The sequence below is a fragment of the Anomalospiza imberbis genome, chromosome 8, assembly GCF_031753505.1.
Source record: "Anomalospiza imberbis isolate Cuckoo-Finch-1a 21T00152 chromosome 8, ASM3175350v1, whole genome shotgun sequence".
NCBI classification, from domain to species: Eukaryota; Metazoa; Chordata; class Aves; order Passeriformes; family Viduidae; genus Anomalospiza; species Anomalospiza imberbis.
In genome coordinates, this window is record NC_089688.1 from 2,949,227 (window position 1) to 2,962,766 (window position 13,540).

Sequence of the window (13,540 nt, forward strand, 5' to 3'; positions counted from 1 at the left end):
GGCAGGGAGGATACTGAGGAGGAATTAGGGGGAATTAGCTGAAGCTGGCACCGGCAGCAGGCGGGTCCCGTGCTGCTGTGGGCTGGCAAGGTCCTGTGAGTGCTCAGAGCCCCACACTGGCTCCTTTGTGAAGGGTTTTATTGGCAGACTGGTTTAATACCCACTGGGTGGGGTGCCTGGGGCTGAGGGGTGTCTGGGATGGTTGTGTGGGGTGTCTGTGATGGTTGTGTGGGGTGTCTGTGATGGTTGTGTGGGGTGTCTGTGATGGTTGTGTAGGGTGTCTGGGATGGTTGTGTAGGGTGTCTGGTGCTGAGGGGTGTCTGGGATGGTTGTGTAGGGTGTCTTTGATGGTTGTGTGGGGTATCTGGTGCTGAGGGGTGTCTGTGATGGTTGTGTGGGGTGTCTGTGAAGGCTGTGTGGGGTGTCATGGGACTGAAAGGGGTCTGTGATATCTGTGGGGTGTCATGGGGCTCAGAGGGTTCTCTGATATCTGTGGGGTGTCATGGGGCTGAAAGGGGTCTGTGATATCTGTGGGGTGTCATGGGACTGAAAGGGGTCTATGATATCTGTGGGGTGTCACGGGGCTGAAAGGGGTCTCTGATATCTGTGGGGTGTCACGGGGCTCAGAGGGTTCTCTGATATCTGTGGGGTGTCATGGGGCTGAAAGGGGTCTCTGATATCTGGGGTATCTGCTGCCGAGGGGTCTCTGGAGGCTGTGGAGGGGGTCACAGGACTGAGGGGGTCTCTGGTATCTGGGGTATCTGCTGCCGAGGGGTCTCTGGAGGCTGTGGAGGGTGTCACAGGACTGAGGGGGTCTCTGATATCTGGGGTATCTGCTGCCGAGGGGTCTCTGGAGGCTGTGGAGGGTGTCACAGGACTGAGGGGGTCTCTGATATCTGGGGTATCTGCTGCCGAGGGGTCTCTGGAGGCTGTGGAGGGGGTCACAGGACTGAGGGGGTCTCTGGTATCTGGGGTATCTGCTGCCGAGCGGGCTCTGGAGGCTGTGGAGGGGGTCTCTGATATCTGTGGGATGTCTCAGGATGTTGAGGCGTGTCTGGGGTTGAAGAGCCTCTGATCTCTGTAGAGTGTTTGGGGCTGAGGAGTGCCTCTGGGATACCCAGGGGAGGAGGGATCTCAGTGTGTAGTGTCTGAGGGGTTTCTGGGCAGAGTTGGATCCTGAATAAAAGATTGGATTAGGGGGAAAGTGTTAATTTCAGCCTGTTTACTGATATTATCTACTTTATTTGGCAGTAAATCAGCTTTCCCTTAGTCCAGTCAGTTAAGCCAGCGAGGAGTGGTGACTGATCTCTCTGCCTTCATCCTTTTATCCTGCATCCTCCTGTCCTGTTCCCGAGCAGCTGGCCGGGCAGCTGGCCCCAGTCAATCCCTCACAGCTCAATGTACTTCAGTCCAGTCAGAGTTTATGTGCTGGTGCAAAAACGCTGGCTGTGTTGGGAAGTCACACATCACATCCCTTGGACAGCAGGTTTCTGGTCAGGGCATGGTTTTGCCCTGAGTCTCTTTTACTTTGCAACAGCTGGTGAAGGGGAAGGAAAAGGGGAGGACAGGAGGGAACTTGGATAATTTATAATTAAGGTACTGTGTTGATTTTTTTTTTTTCTTTTTTTGTTTTGGTTAGGGTTGGGATTGAAAGTGTTTGAGATGGTATTTTGTGTTTAGACTTAGATGTTTATTATTTTTATTTATATTACAGTCTCACAAGTTGTGAGTTCTACAGTATTTCACTAACAAGTTGCAAAAATGGCTTCATATCTATCTCTACAATGTCTTTTAAGGGAAAACTATCTAATTAAGAAGTGACACTTAAATTATTTTTACTTTTAACTTAACTAATCACTTGTGTCTTGTTAATGTGGACTTTTCTGTCTAATTACAAAATAATACTCAAACTCGTGAAGAAGGACTAGTTGCTGCTTTAAAACTTCTATCTTAGCTTTATATATATTATTATATTTTAAAACCTTAAACTCCAGGTTTTCTACTGCATGATATTACACACTTATATTCAAACTACACACATAATTTTAGTTCTGCTATTCAATTTTGGAAGTCTTCTCCACATTCTCAGGTCAAATGCTGTGTCAGTGTTTGTCAGCACAGAGTGTCTAAAATCCTCAGCATCCAGGGTTCCAGCATCCTGTTTAAGAGAGACCCAAATCTAACAGATTGAGTACAGGAGCAGAAATGAGGTAAAGACAGATAAATGGAGCCCTTCAGCATGTTTGAGGTGGGTGGCTTGGGTTGCTGGGGCTGCCTGGGGAAGCTTGCAGCAATTCTCATCACTGAGATTCCAGCCTGGAGATTTTAGGGTAACCACTTTTAGAGGCAGGAAAGACATTCAGTGTTTCATGCAGCTAAAGTCGGGATAGAGAGGAAAGCAGCTGTTTCTTGTTGGAAAAGGTGAGCTGCTTTGTATCAGACTTAAGGCAGCCTCATATAAAGGAAGCCCTTTGTAATTTGTAAAACAGATGTTGCCAGAAGCACTTGCAAACGTGTCTCTAAATGCTTTACTTGTAGTAAGAAATTTTTATGCAGAGAATGCTCTGTTTTTCACAAAAGCTCTGCAGTTCCTGCTGCACTGGTACTCCAGGTAATGAGTTAGCAGCATGTTTTATTTGGGTTCTAGAGTAAGGTGTTAATTTTTTTTCTTTGTGTGTGTTTTTTTTCTGGTCAACCTCTTCTCTGATTTTAATTAGAGCTTGGAGACTCAATCTCTTAAAATTGCTAGCATTCCATCACTGGTAATTACATACCTGGAGAACAGGAGCTGCTCCCTCTTTTTCCATCAGAGAACACTCACTGATAGCCAAAAGGTTGATAATTTTTTTTTTTTTTCAGCAAGGCTTTGATTAACTTTGTCACCCAGGTAGTCTTAAGAAAGCTACATTAGGACCTATAGAGATGCTGTTATTTTTACCTTTTGGTTGTCTAGACCTGGAGGAAGCATTAGTTTTAGGTAGAGGACTGGGACTTCTTTCCTCTTGCTCCTGTAATCATTTTGGGAGTGCAGCTGCTGCATAACCCTGAGCCTCTTAGCATGCATCTTACTGCAGATGAGGCAGGAAATGAAAGATCTTATGGATGTGGAATGTGAATTCTTGCATATATTCCTGTGAGACCCAGAAAGTTATCCTAGTGCTTAAAGCTTCTCCTTTTAGTGGTCTGGCATTGCTGCTTTTCACACTCCCAAGTACTGCTTATTTTGGGAGGGGTGGGCAAGCCTGTATCGACTAAAATTTGGGGGCAGTTATTCCACGCTTGGTTGCTGAAGGGGGGTGAGCTGTTGGCTGTTTTCCTGAGGGGCAGATCTGGCCAGTAGAGCTTGGAACGAGTTCTTCTCTGTGCCCTGCACTGCTCTGATCCCCAGCTTCAGCCTTCTGACACCTTTCTGTATGAAGCTGTTGAACTGCAGGCATCGGGTAATGGGTTCAAGCATTTCCCTCTATCTCAATTTTAAAACAACAGTCTCCCTTCAGGAATAAAAAAGATGGATGACTCCGTAAGCTCTTGCTAACCTTGGATGACATACCATGACATCTCGGTCTCTGCTCAGTTTTGAGTTCATTTGTTCCTTTTTTCCCCTTCCTACCCAGTAGAGACTGTTTCTGTGGATAAGGAATTGTAGCAGCAGCACAGTTCAGAGCTGCAGGACGGAGAGATAAGAGTGCTTTAACAGCATCTCTCCTGTAAAATGTACTGGCAGCACACTGCTGGGGAGGGGAGTGTTAAGGAAACAGAGGGGTTCAGCCCACATTGGGATACAACAATTGTGCAAGGGGTTAAGTCTGAGGACACCTCAGCTTTTTGATGAGTCACCTAACATGCCCTGGTTTTTTCCACCTGTTTTGCCTTTTCCCTGTTTCGTTTTATGAGGGCAGGAGGCTTCTGGAGTGAGCTTGTATCTGTCAGATACTCATAGCCCTAAGGTAAAGTCTTTGCATGTGCAACTTATGATATCTTCCAGCTACATGGTTGTTTTGCAGTAGGATAATGCTGGGTTTAGCAGGGTTTAGGATGTTGGGAGAGCTGCATTTTTGGGCTGCCATCCACATCTGGCAGAAAGGCAGAGTCCTGCTGTGCAGTGTTTGAAAAATGAATGAATTACGTTGTGTAGAGGGGGAGAGTGAAGCAGTAAAAACCTCGTATCAGTGCTGGCTGTGCTGTGGGATCAGGTAAAACAGGTCTATAAACAGTCTTTGGGGTAGTGCTCTCTGACTGAGGAGGGTTTGTGTCTCACTGAGTGAATTCTGCCCACTTGTTTTTTATATCGGTACTATTTTTGGAAGGATTGAAATTCCCCTCCTTAGGTGAAAATTGGTTCTGAAAACTGATTTGCATGTGGTGCCACATCTGATCCTTGAAGCTTCTGACTTTGTTAACAATATAATAGTAATGCCAAGACAACAGAGCTGCGTTTGTACAGTATGTGGGACCTTAGCTGTGTTTTTCTCAGATAGTTTTGAGTCTAAAACCTGAGTTTTTTCATGTGGGAGAGGTAGTCCTGGTTGCTCAACAGTAAAACGTGCTGTTAGAGAATCAAGAAGGCTTGCTTATTTCACTTGCAAAAAGGCAAATTTGCCCTTTGGTTCCCAACACACGGATGTTTTTTACAGCATTACTTTTGCTGAAACATTCAGCTTCCCACTTGAGTTACAGCTGTTTGGTGCCCACTTATTTTCCTGTGTCTGATTCGACCCTGGGAAGCTGAAAATGCAGTTGAGAGGAGGCAAATTGAAAATGACCGATTTTTGTTGTCAAAATGGATAGAAATGAAATACAAATACACAGCACATGCCACAGTGAATTTCTAGAGCTGTCAATGCAGTGACCATCAGGGCCAAAGGTCCTGCTTTCAAGAAAGATTAGTGGTAACTATCCTTGGTTTAGAGACCAGACTTCAGAGGACAAGGGGAGTAGCAATTAAAGCCATACAAAGTAGGTCATCAAAGGCAACCTCATTAAGCACAGAGGTCTGGACAATTTGGCAGAGAAATAATCGGCAACCTGGGTTTTATTTGCAAACTTCATTAGAAGTTTACTTCAACAAGTCATCCCTGTAAGATACATTTATAAAAATGTAGGTTTGGCAGCTGTGTTTTAGCAATCAGCAAAGAAAAATATCCCAGACCATAGGAATGTCCAAATTGGACGACAGCTGCTGAAAAATCTGAGGCTAGCTACTGAAATATAAACCACCAGAGACAGGTGAGAGCTGCTGTGGTGTGGTTTACAGTTGGGCTGTTTTGTGCCAGAGTTGTAATTCCAGTGTTGGGGAAGGATTAGTCTATAACCAGTGTAATATAATCTAAAAGATAGACTTTAAATCAGTCTGGTTGTAGATTTTTGTGGACAAATGAGTCTCTTGCTAAGTTTGCAGAACATACAAACCCATTCACGTGCTCTCTTCCTGTTGGGCTGTTGTTTTTTATTTTTATAGCTCAGTATTACAATTACTGCTTTTTATGTTGGGACAATTTGTTCTTCTATGCACAGGCATGTTTACTACTTCATGTCTCAAAGTTTGGCTTCCCTCTGTAAGGACATGAGAAAAGTAATGTTGGTATGGAAAACAACCAAAGAGAATGAACCTGTTAAACCACAACTCTAAACATCCATCCTGGTTATGCAAAAAAGTTTTTTTTAACCTTTAAAGACTTGTGCTTTGGTACAATTTCTACACTCCGTCTGTGTAGCAAGCTAAATGGATTTCTTAAAACTGATTGACCGTGTGGCTTTAAAAATACATGTCACATTAAGGAAAACAAACCACAGCTGTTCTGTTCCAGACTCTCAGCTGCGTGTGTGGAGAGGGAGGTGTGGAGAGCTGAACTTGGCTGCGGGGGGAATCCCTGGGGGGTGACAGATGGGATGGGAAGAGGCTGTTCCTGGCAGGTGCTCCGGGTTTGGGGCAGCTCCTGCGGACGGGAGGAAGCGCTGGGCAAGGGGGCACAGGAGATGGCGCTGGGCCGGATCCTGCCAGGCTCTGAACATTTGTCCTTTTTCCCGTGTTTTCCAGGTGCATCAGCGGCTGTCTCCTTGGCAGAGCGTGAGAGTGGTGTATTGCAGTACTGTAGTGCCCTCTGATGGTGAGTACACACCAGCTCCTGCCTCACTTGGACTTCCCCAACTCGCGTTTAATTCCCTGCCCCCTTTTCTGGTTGAGGCTTCTTTGGCTGGGCACCAATCCAGTTTGGAGCTAAGGAAGTGACAGAGAGAACAACGTCAGGAAGAATTAAGGCAATGGGCAACTTTTCCATGAACTGTCCTTACAAAACTGGACAGGCTTTATAAAGAAAGATGGAATTGCGTTGCAACTGTCCAAGTGTTTTTGCCAGACTTGTTTCTGATGTAGCTGTGAGGTCTGTATGACCCCTACCCTTCCTGGAGGGAGGTGCCAGAGGCTAGAGCCTGGCTCTGTTCAGCAGTGCCAAGCACTGGGACACGAGGCAAAGGGCAGAAACTGAGGCACAGGAAATTCTCCCTGAACATGAGGAAGAGCTTCTTCTCCTGTGCACTGGAGCAGATAGCCCAGAGAGCCTGTGGAGTCTCCCTCACTGAGGATACTCCAGAACCATCTGGACACAATCTGTGCCATGTGCTCTGGGATGCCCTTGCTTGAGCAGGGAGGTGGCACCAGAAGACTCACCGTTGTCCCTTCAGCCTGACCCTACCTGCCCCCTTAAGTCCCTTTATGTAACAAAAGTGCAGTTCAGCTACATGCCAGAATAGTCAAAAGCATCACTTACTGCAGTGAATAAGTTTTGAAGCCAAGGCAATGTTATTCCTTTATTTAAATTCTGGGACAGCTCAGACATGAAGCTTTTTTGATAAGGTTGTCAGAGCACAAAGCAAAAGGATGCACTGGTGGAACTGTAAAAATCTCGGTGTGCTACAATGCAAAGAGGAAAGGAGCAGCTTTCAGCTGCTTAACATCTGCATGCCGTGCACAGGCAGTGGAGCACTTGTGCTGACAGACGTGAGCATTGAGTTGGAGCCTCTCCTTGTTAAGGCTTGTTAATAAGGTCTGAAAGCTAATAAATGAAGGGTTCCTGCTTCCCTTGCCAGGATAACAAGTGTGCAAATACAAAGAGAACATGACTGACTGCTCTGCAGTGCTTACATGAAAACCTGGGGGCTTAAACAGGTAGAATTGGAGAGGAGGTGTAAGGCTGAGGAGATGTCAGCCTGTGCTGATTTGATTTTACCTTTCCTCATGTTGTGCTTGAATAATTCTCTCATTATTCCTTCCCATAACGTTGCAAGTAGCCAGTGTTCAACACTGACTTCTTTGGCCACACTTTTCTTTTACTGTTCTTCGTTGTGACCTTGCTTGTTGCTCAAGTTAATCTTAAGCAAAAATCTTTAAAATAAAACCAACCATGATCTGTTGCTGGTGCACATGTGATTGAGTCAAAACTTTGTGGTACTTGGATGGAACTCATGCCTCAAAGCAACCCCACGCTTAATATAGCATGTAAAGGTTTTCAAATCCTCCATGGTTTCATTTAGCACCATTCCTGGCCAAGCTGTAGGTGACTGTAAATGTAAGTGCAGCACACTTGTATAAAATTAATTTCTTTTACTTGTCCCATGCCTTTAAATCCTGGCTTAAAATTTAACTAGGGGAAGATTAGCTGAAACCTTAGCTCTGTAATTAGATAGGTGCCAAATGCTTTGTCCACTTAGAAAGTTGTGAAGTAGATGCAGAACACATACAGGGCTGTGGGAGAGAAGAGTGAGGCAGCCATATCACAGGGGCTTGTTAATAATTTTTACTGGAGCTGCCTGCTGCTGTCTGTTAGGTTTGTGTTATTGTGTCCTTCAGATTTCCTTCTTTTCTTTGCCTCTTCCCTCTTCAATGCAGTAAAAATCAGACCAGCATTGCTTGTGTGGGAGGTGGTGAGAGGATCAACCTGCAATCATGAACTTTCCCCACCAGTGAATTAAGCTAGGAAATTACTTTTACAAGGTTTTTGCAAGGAAAGCATAAAGCAGCTGTATTTACAGACTAATGGACCCGGTCTTTTGAAGGGAAATAATTTGGCCTTTAATATTTCACCTAAGCTGGAAATCCTAGTGAAAGGCTTTGTGCTCCTAATGCTGATGACTCCTAAAATGCAGCAGGGCTAATCCTGGTAGGCACTTCCTCCAAAGCTGGCAGTCCTGGAGCTCTGGTTGTGGTGTGGTACTGATGGGGATACGTGGAAAAAGTGTAAATGCAAACATTGTTCTCTCTTTTTCTCTGCAAAAAAACTGCCTCACTGCCTGTGTAATCCAGGTAGCATTTTAAATTTAAGGAAAACCTGATAGCTGGTGTCATAACCGCTGCTGCTAAGGAGCTCTAAATTCTGTCTGGTAGTCCAAATAAATTAGCACTTTGCTTTATTTCTTTCCAGTAAATATATGATTGTTCTCTCTGAATTCTGTGCTTCAGAACACTAAAGCTGCTAAAATCCTGGCAGATGTCCGAGTCTTGAGAAGAGGCATTGATAGGTTTTCAAATACTGCGGCCTCTTAGGATGCTTTAGTTGTTTTAGGTGTCCATACTTGGTTGCTTCCATCTAGTCTTTAAGGACTTGAAGACAGCAATCCCTTGCAAGAGGGAAAAAGCTTTTTTTTATGCTTGATTCATTTCATGAAGGTGTGTGATAGTTAAGAGTGAGAAGAGAATTCTTCTGACTTTGTGAAAGTGCACTTGGTAAATCCTTTCTCAGTATCCACGGTCCCCCGTTTTCGGAAAGGTGTGTTGCCCCAGGACTTGTCCCCATAGTTCCCTTTGCTAGTTAAAATAACATTATTTGCCTTTATTGACTTTTTGGCTGGTTTTGATGTTAGCTGCTTAAAATGACTTAGCATATCAGTCCATGAGTTCAGTGAGTTTAAGGAGACAGGAGTTGACCGAAGCTACAACAGGTTGGGATACTGAGGCAGATGAATTGTGGGTGGGTGTGACTGCACCATCCTTGAGACACAGCAAATGCTCTGAGCAATGAAAACCCCGTGTGTTTTTACATAAGAAAGATACCTATAAAAGCAAATAATTTTGAGGTGTGCTGTTATATCTTAGCAACTACGTCGCTTGAGGACAGTTATGACTGTGATTCACTAAAGGGCTTAGGGAAGGTGAACTTTTAACTTCTCTTTTCTATGCATGGATCTCACGAAGCACACTGAGCAGGTTGTGGCAGTAAAATAATAACCAGCTTACAGCTCATACAGGTCACTACCATTGATTTTAGAATTACAGAAATCCTCAAGAACACCCTCAGAAAAGCTTTTGGCAGCACCAAAGAAATGGAAAAATCTTGTTATATCTACACCTAAGTAGTAATGCCTGTCTGGAGAAGTACAAAGCATATCGATCCCATGAATTTTAGATGAAATGACCTTGAAGCCTAAACTTGGAGTGCTATTTTCCTACAACCTCATGCTCCTGACGGCTTTCTTACATGTTTTGCCTCAGGACAAGGAGGAAGAAACCAGAAGTAAACAAGAATATAAACATTTGAAGTGGGTCCTTCCTTGATGTTTCCTAATAGACACAATCTGCCTTTGTCTCCTGAGCTATAAATCCTGATATAAACAGCAGTGTTTTGTCTTCCATCGTCCAAAATGCTTTTATTCTCAAAACCTAACTAGAACATACTGTGCTGCCGTGTTATGGCTTTTTGATATCATGTTGCCTTTAGAACAAAGGTGACTGTTTTTAGAGTAAGTAACTTTTACAAAGTACAGAAAAATACTGCCACGTCACTGGAGTGAGAATCTCGGCTATACCTCCATTTTTATTTGGCCACGTCTCTTGAGAAAACCGAAAGTTCAATCTGTTACATTCACATTATAATCAGGTTTGCCTCTTCTCCATGGAGCAAGCAGAGAAGATCTGTTACCTTCTAATAATAGCTAATTAATTAATTAATAGCTTGTGTTTCTGTTGTCTCTGTAGAAGTGACGGTGGTTTACCAGAACGGGTTGCCTGTGATTTCTGTGAGTCTTCCATCGCGGCGCGAGCGCTGCCAGTTCACCCTGAAACCCATCTCAGACTCTGTCGGGGTGTTCTTGCAGCAGCTGCGAGCAGAGGACAGAGGAATTGATCGGGTTGCAATCTACTCAGCAGGTACTCTTGTTTACAAACTGATTGATTCACTTGCTTGCCAGCTGTTTGCATCCAGCCTTTTGCTTTTGAAGCAGAAGTTTGCTGCAGTGTGAGTTCTCCAACATTCCTGGAAGAGCAGAAGGTAGAAATGCTATTCCTAGAGTTAGAATATTGTGTAGTCAGTGCTGCCAAGGAAATCAGTCCTAATGGAGATGCTTTGTGGTGAGTTCCCTACTATTTAGTAGGAAAGATGCAAGCTGTGCAACCTACAGGGAGGTTCAAATTGATTTATAAGGAATTGGGTATGGTCGGTGGTACATGAGAAACAGTATCCTGCTTTAGCAAGGAGAACTCAGTCATGTTTCACCCCTCGTTGTCCTGACACAAGGTATCATCCTTTACAAAGAGTATTTACATTATTTGTTTCCATTATTATTGTAAATAGCTAAGGATTTATTTTGTGAACTCAAATTCCGTTTTGGCTTTAAGGGACTCTGCTTTTTGATTTTTGGTCATATGGCAAAGCACATCAAGAGATCAAGTTCATCTGAAGACTTTACTATTTTTATTGAAGATTTTAATGCTTTTCTGTATTTTTGTACACTACCTCCATACTTTGGATGTACTATTTTTCCATAATCCAATACTGTACATTAAGAGATCTACCCTCTGGTTTTCTGTAAATAATATTTACAGAAATAATATAATGTAAATAATATTTACATTATTCTACTTACAAAGAATAGAAACCAAACAGCTGGATTTGGGATGGTGTTATAACTTAGCCAGAGCATGTTTAAGTTCTTTGTTCCTCCTGCTTAATGCATCATCTGTGTTTTCCTCATAGATGGTACACGTGTGGCCTCCTCCACAGGCATAGACCTGCTTCTGCTGGATGACTTCAAACTGATCATTAATGATGTCTCCTACCACGTCAGACCACCAAAGAGAGGTAAAGCAGCCTGCTTCTGCTCAGCGCTGGGAGGACATCTCAGTATTCAGTTCCCTGCTTCATTGCAACATGCTTTATTAACTTGTTCAGGAGCATGAAGTGTTGCTTCCACAGGGAAACCTCGTGGTTTCTAATCCTGCCCTTGGAGCCCAATTTAGAGATGTCTGAGTAATCAGAATAATCACTAATGAAAAGCAGATATTTCATTCTGTTCAAAACTAGTGCCCCCGGCCCTCAAGAAGAATAAAGAAAGAAATATAATTCCTTTTAATTTCTAAGTTTTTCAAATTTTTTTCATAATTACTGGAAAGTAATTTAATTTAACTCATTCTGAAGGAATACAATACAAGATGGGAATTAGATTGAAACTTAGATTGTCTGGTTTGGAAGAATAAATTGTTGCTTCCCTGGACAGCTAGCATTGTTTCCATTTAAGTGTGGTACTTTGAATATTGTAGATAAACCTCAGAACCCTGTTAGCTACCAAACAGGGAAATAAAGGAGACTGTGCCCTTAGAAGAATCAGGTAGGAGGGGAAGGGAAAGCAGCAACCTGTTTTGAGTCAATAAGAAAATCCATTTCAGTAATATGCTTTGAACATGTGTGATTTTCAAGATGTGAAAACCTGCAAAGAAGCTTTTGAGACATTTCAGCATTTCTGGGGGAGGCAGGAACTCAGTGTTTTTATCTGCCCTCTTTCTTCTGGGCAACTTCATAGCCTTCGTAAAACACCAGGTTCTCGCATGCCTGTAGGTACCTCTGAGGATTTAAACAAAAGAGACAGCTTGGGAAATGCTGTTTCTGTTTGGCTCTTGGCTCACAGATGTGGGGGATTTTATTGTTCTGTTATTCTGGAATTGAGAGCGCAGTGTACTAGTCTTTCTCCCCTAAATGTGTGGTAGACTGACCTCTACTAGAGATGATTTTTTTTTCTCCCATCTCATTCAAAGCACCTTAGCAGAAAGCTCTCTGCTAAGACTGGGTATCTAAACCACTGGGTGCCACACACACCAAGAAGTTACTCTGCTGTCACCCACTGTGTGCTGATAGTGAGCTCTGGGATCACCAAGGTTACAGGAAATTGTCTCCTAGGATGCACTTGCCAAGGAGATTTCTATAGTTTGTGCTAAAATGAATGTGCCTGCGAATAGGCACTCAGATGAGTTCTGTCAAACTTTTCAGCTCTTGCTTTTGCATTTTTACAAGATCACCTTGTGTATTTGAGAATGGAAATGCCAGAATACTGTAATTTTAAATGTGTACTTCTTGATGTTCACCTCAGTAGGAACACATGGCTTTTTCTTCATAGGAGAACAGGAGCTCTTTAACTAGAATGAAATTATGTACTTTGTGTGTCTTGGCACAGGCAACTGAGTCACTTTTTCCCTCGAGCTGCTGGTGTTAAAACTTAAGCTGTCCATAGCTTTTTTTGAGTTGGTAACATCATATTTTAATAACCGTAGGTAGAACTCCAAGGATGCTACAACAATTAATTTTTTAATTTGGTTAATGTCAAAACCTTTTGCTTTAATTTCAAACTTCTTCTTTTTCTATCTGGACTAGAAGACAATACAAGTAGTCACAACTCCTTTATGAGCTGGTATCCTCTAGGAATCCTTTTTGAGTTGGAATGCAAGGATCAAGGTGTTTTTTAGTCGTGGCCCTGTTCTTGTTTCTAGATACCACGAGGGAAACTTTGCCCCTTTGCAGGCAGAACAGCAAGGGGTGTTACCCACGGAGCCCTGGGAAACAATTCTTGGCACTGGCACTCAAAATGCTGCTGATGAGGCTGTTGTAGGGTCCCTAACCCACAATGTTCAGTTGCCACCACCAATAACTCTGGTTGCTGGTGGTCTGTATTCTGAATTCTGCCTGTGTCTTGACAGCTGGTGTGATGGATTGTAGCTAGTTTAGTTCATTTGTCTTGTATATAAATATGAATCAGAAGCAGCAGCTGACATCTGGCCAGCTTTATAGGACTTCTCTCTTTTCCTTGTTCTTATCAAATTTTAGGAATATCCAGTAGTAAAGCCTGGTTTTCTTTCAAGGGAAATCACATTGTCTTAGAGTGCTGGAGCTCTTCCAAAGACCTGTTTGCTGAAAAGATAGTTTTGTTCATTTCCGGTGCAGACTAATAACAGTTTCCCAAGGGCCCATGAGAAGCCCTGTGGGCACAGTGTATAAAGCAGCCTCTGTTTTTCCCTAGAGCTCTTAAGCCATGAAAATGCCACAACGCTGAATGATGTGAAGACGTTGGTTCAGCAGTTGTACACAGCCCTGAGCATCGAGGAGCACCAGCTGAACAAGGAGAAGGAGCTGATAGGGAGACTAGAGCAATTGAAGGAGCAACTAGCACCTCTAGAAAAAGTAAGGAGTTTCTCAGTGTGTTTTATTTATCCTCCAAATGCAGCCTGGATGTATTTCCAGGTTTTAATTGGGTCCCTGGCATGCTTCAAATAGTTTTAAGATCA

The 13,540-nt window shown here is 43.3% G+C and overlaps 1 protein-coding gene across 4 annotated transcripts in view; it reads left to right on the forward strand.

Annotated features, from left to right (window-relative positions):
• MCU (mitochondrial calcium uniporter) overlaps positions 1–13,540 on the forward strand; it is an 83,725-nt gene that overhangs the window by 64,843 nt on the left and 5,342 nt on the right. For all 4 annotated transcript variants that reach the window (XM_068196974.1, XM_068196975.1, XM_068196972.1 and 1 more), the window contains exons 2-5: positions 6,038–6,107; positions 9,968–10,138; positions 10,965–11,069; positions 13,276–13,436. In XM_068196974.1, the coding sequence (XP_068053075.1) occupies positions 6,038–6,107; positions 9,968–10,138; positions 10,965–11,069; positions 13,276–13,436 (507 nt within the window). The remainder of the gene's footprint in view (positions 1–6,037; positions 6,108–9,967; positions 10,139–10,964; positions 11,070–13,275; positions 13,437–13,540) is intronic.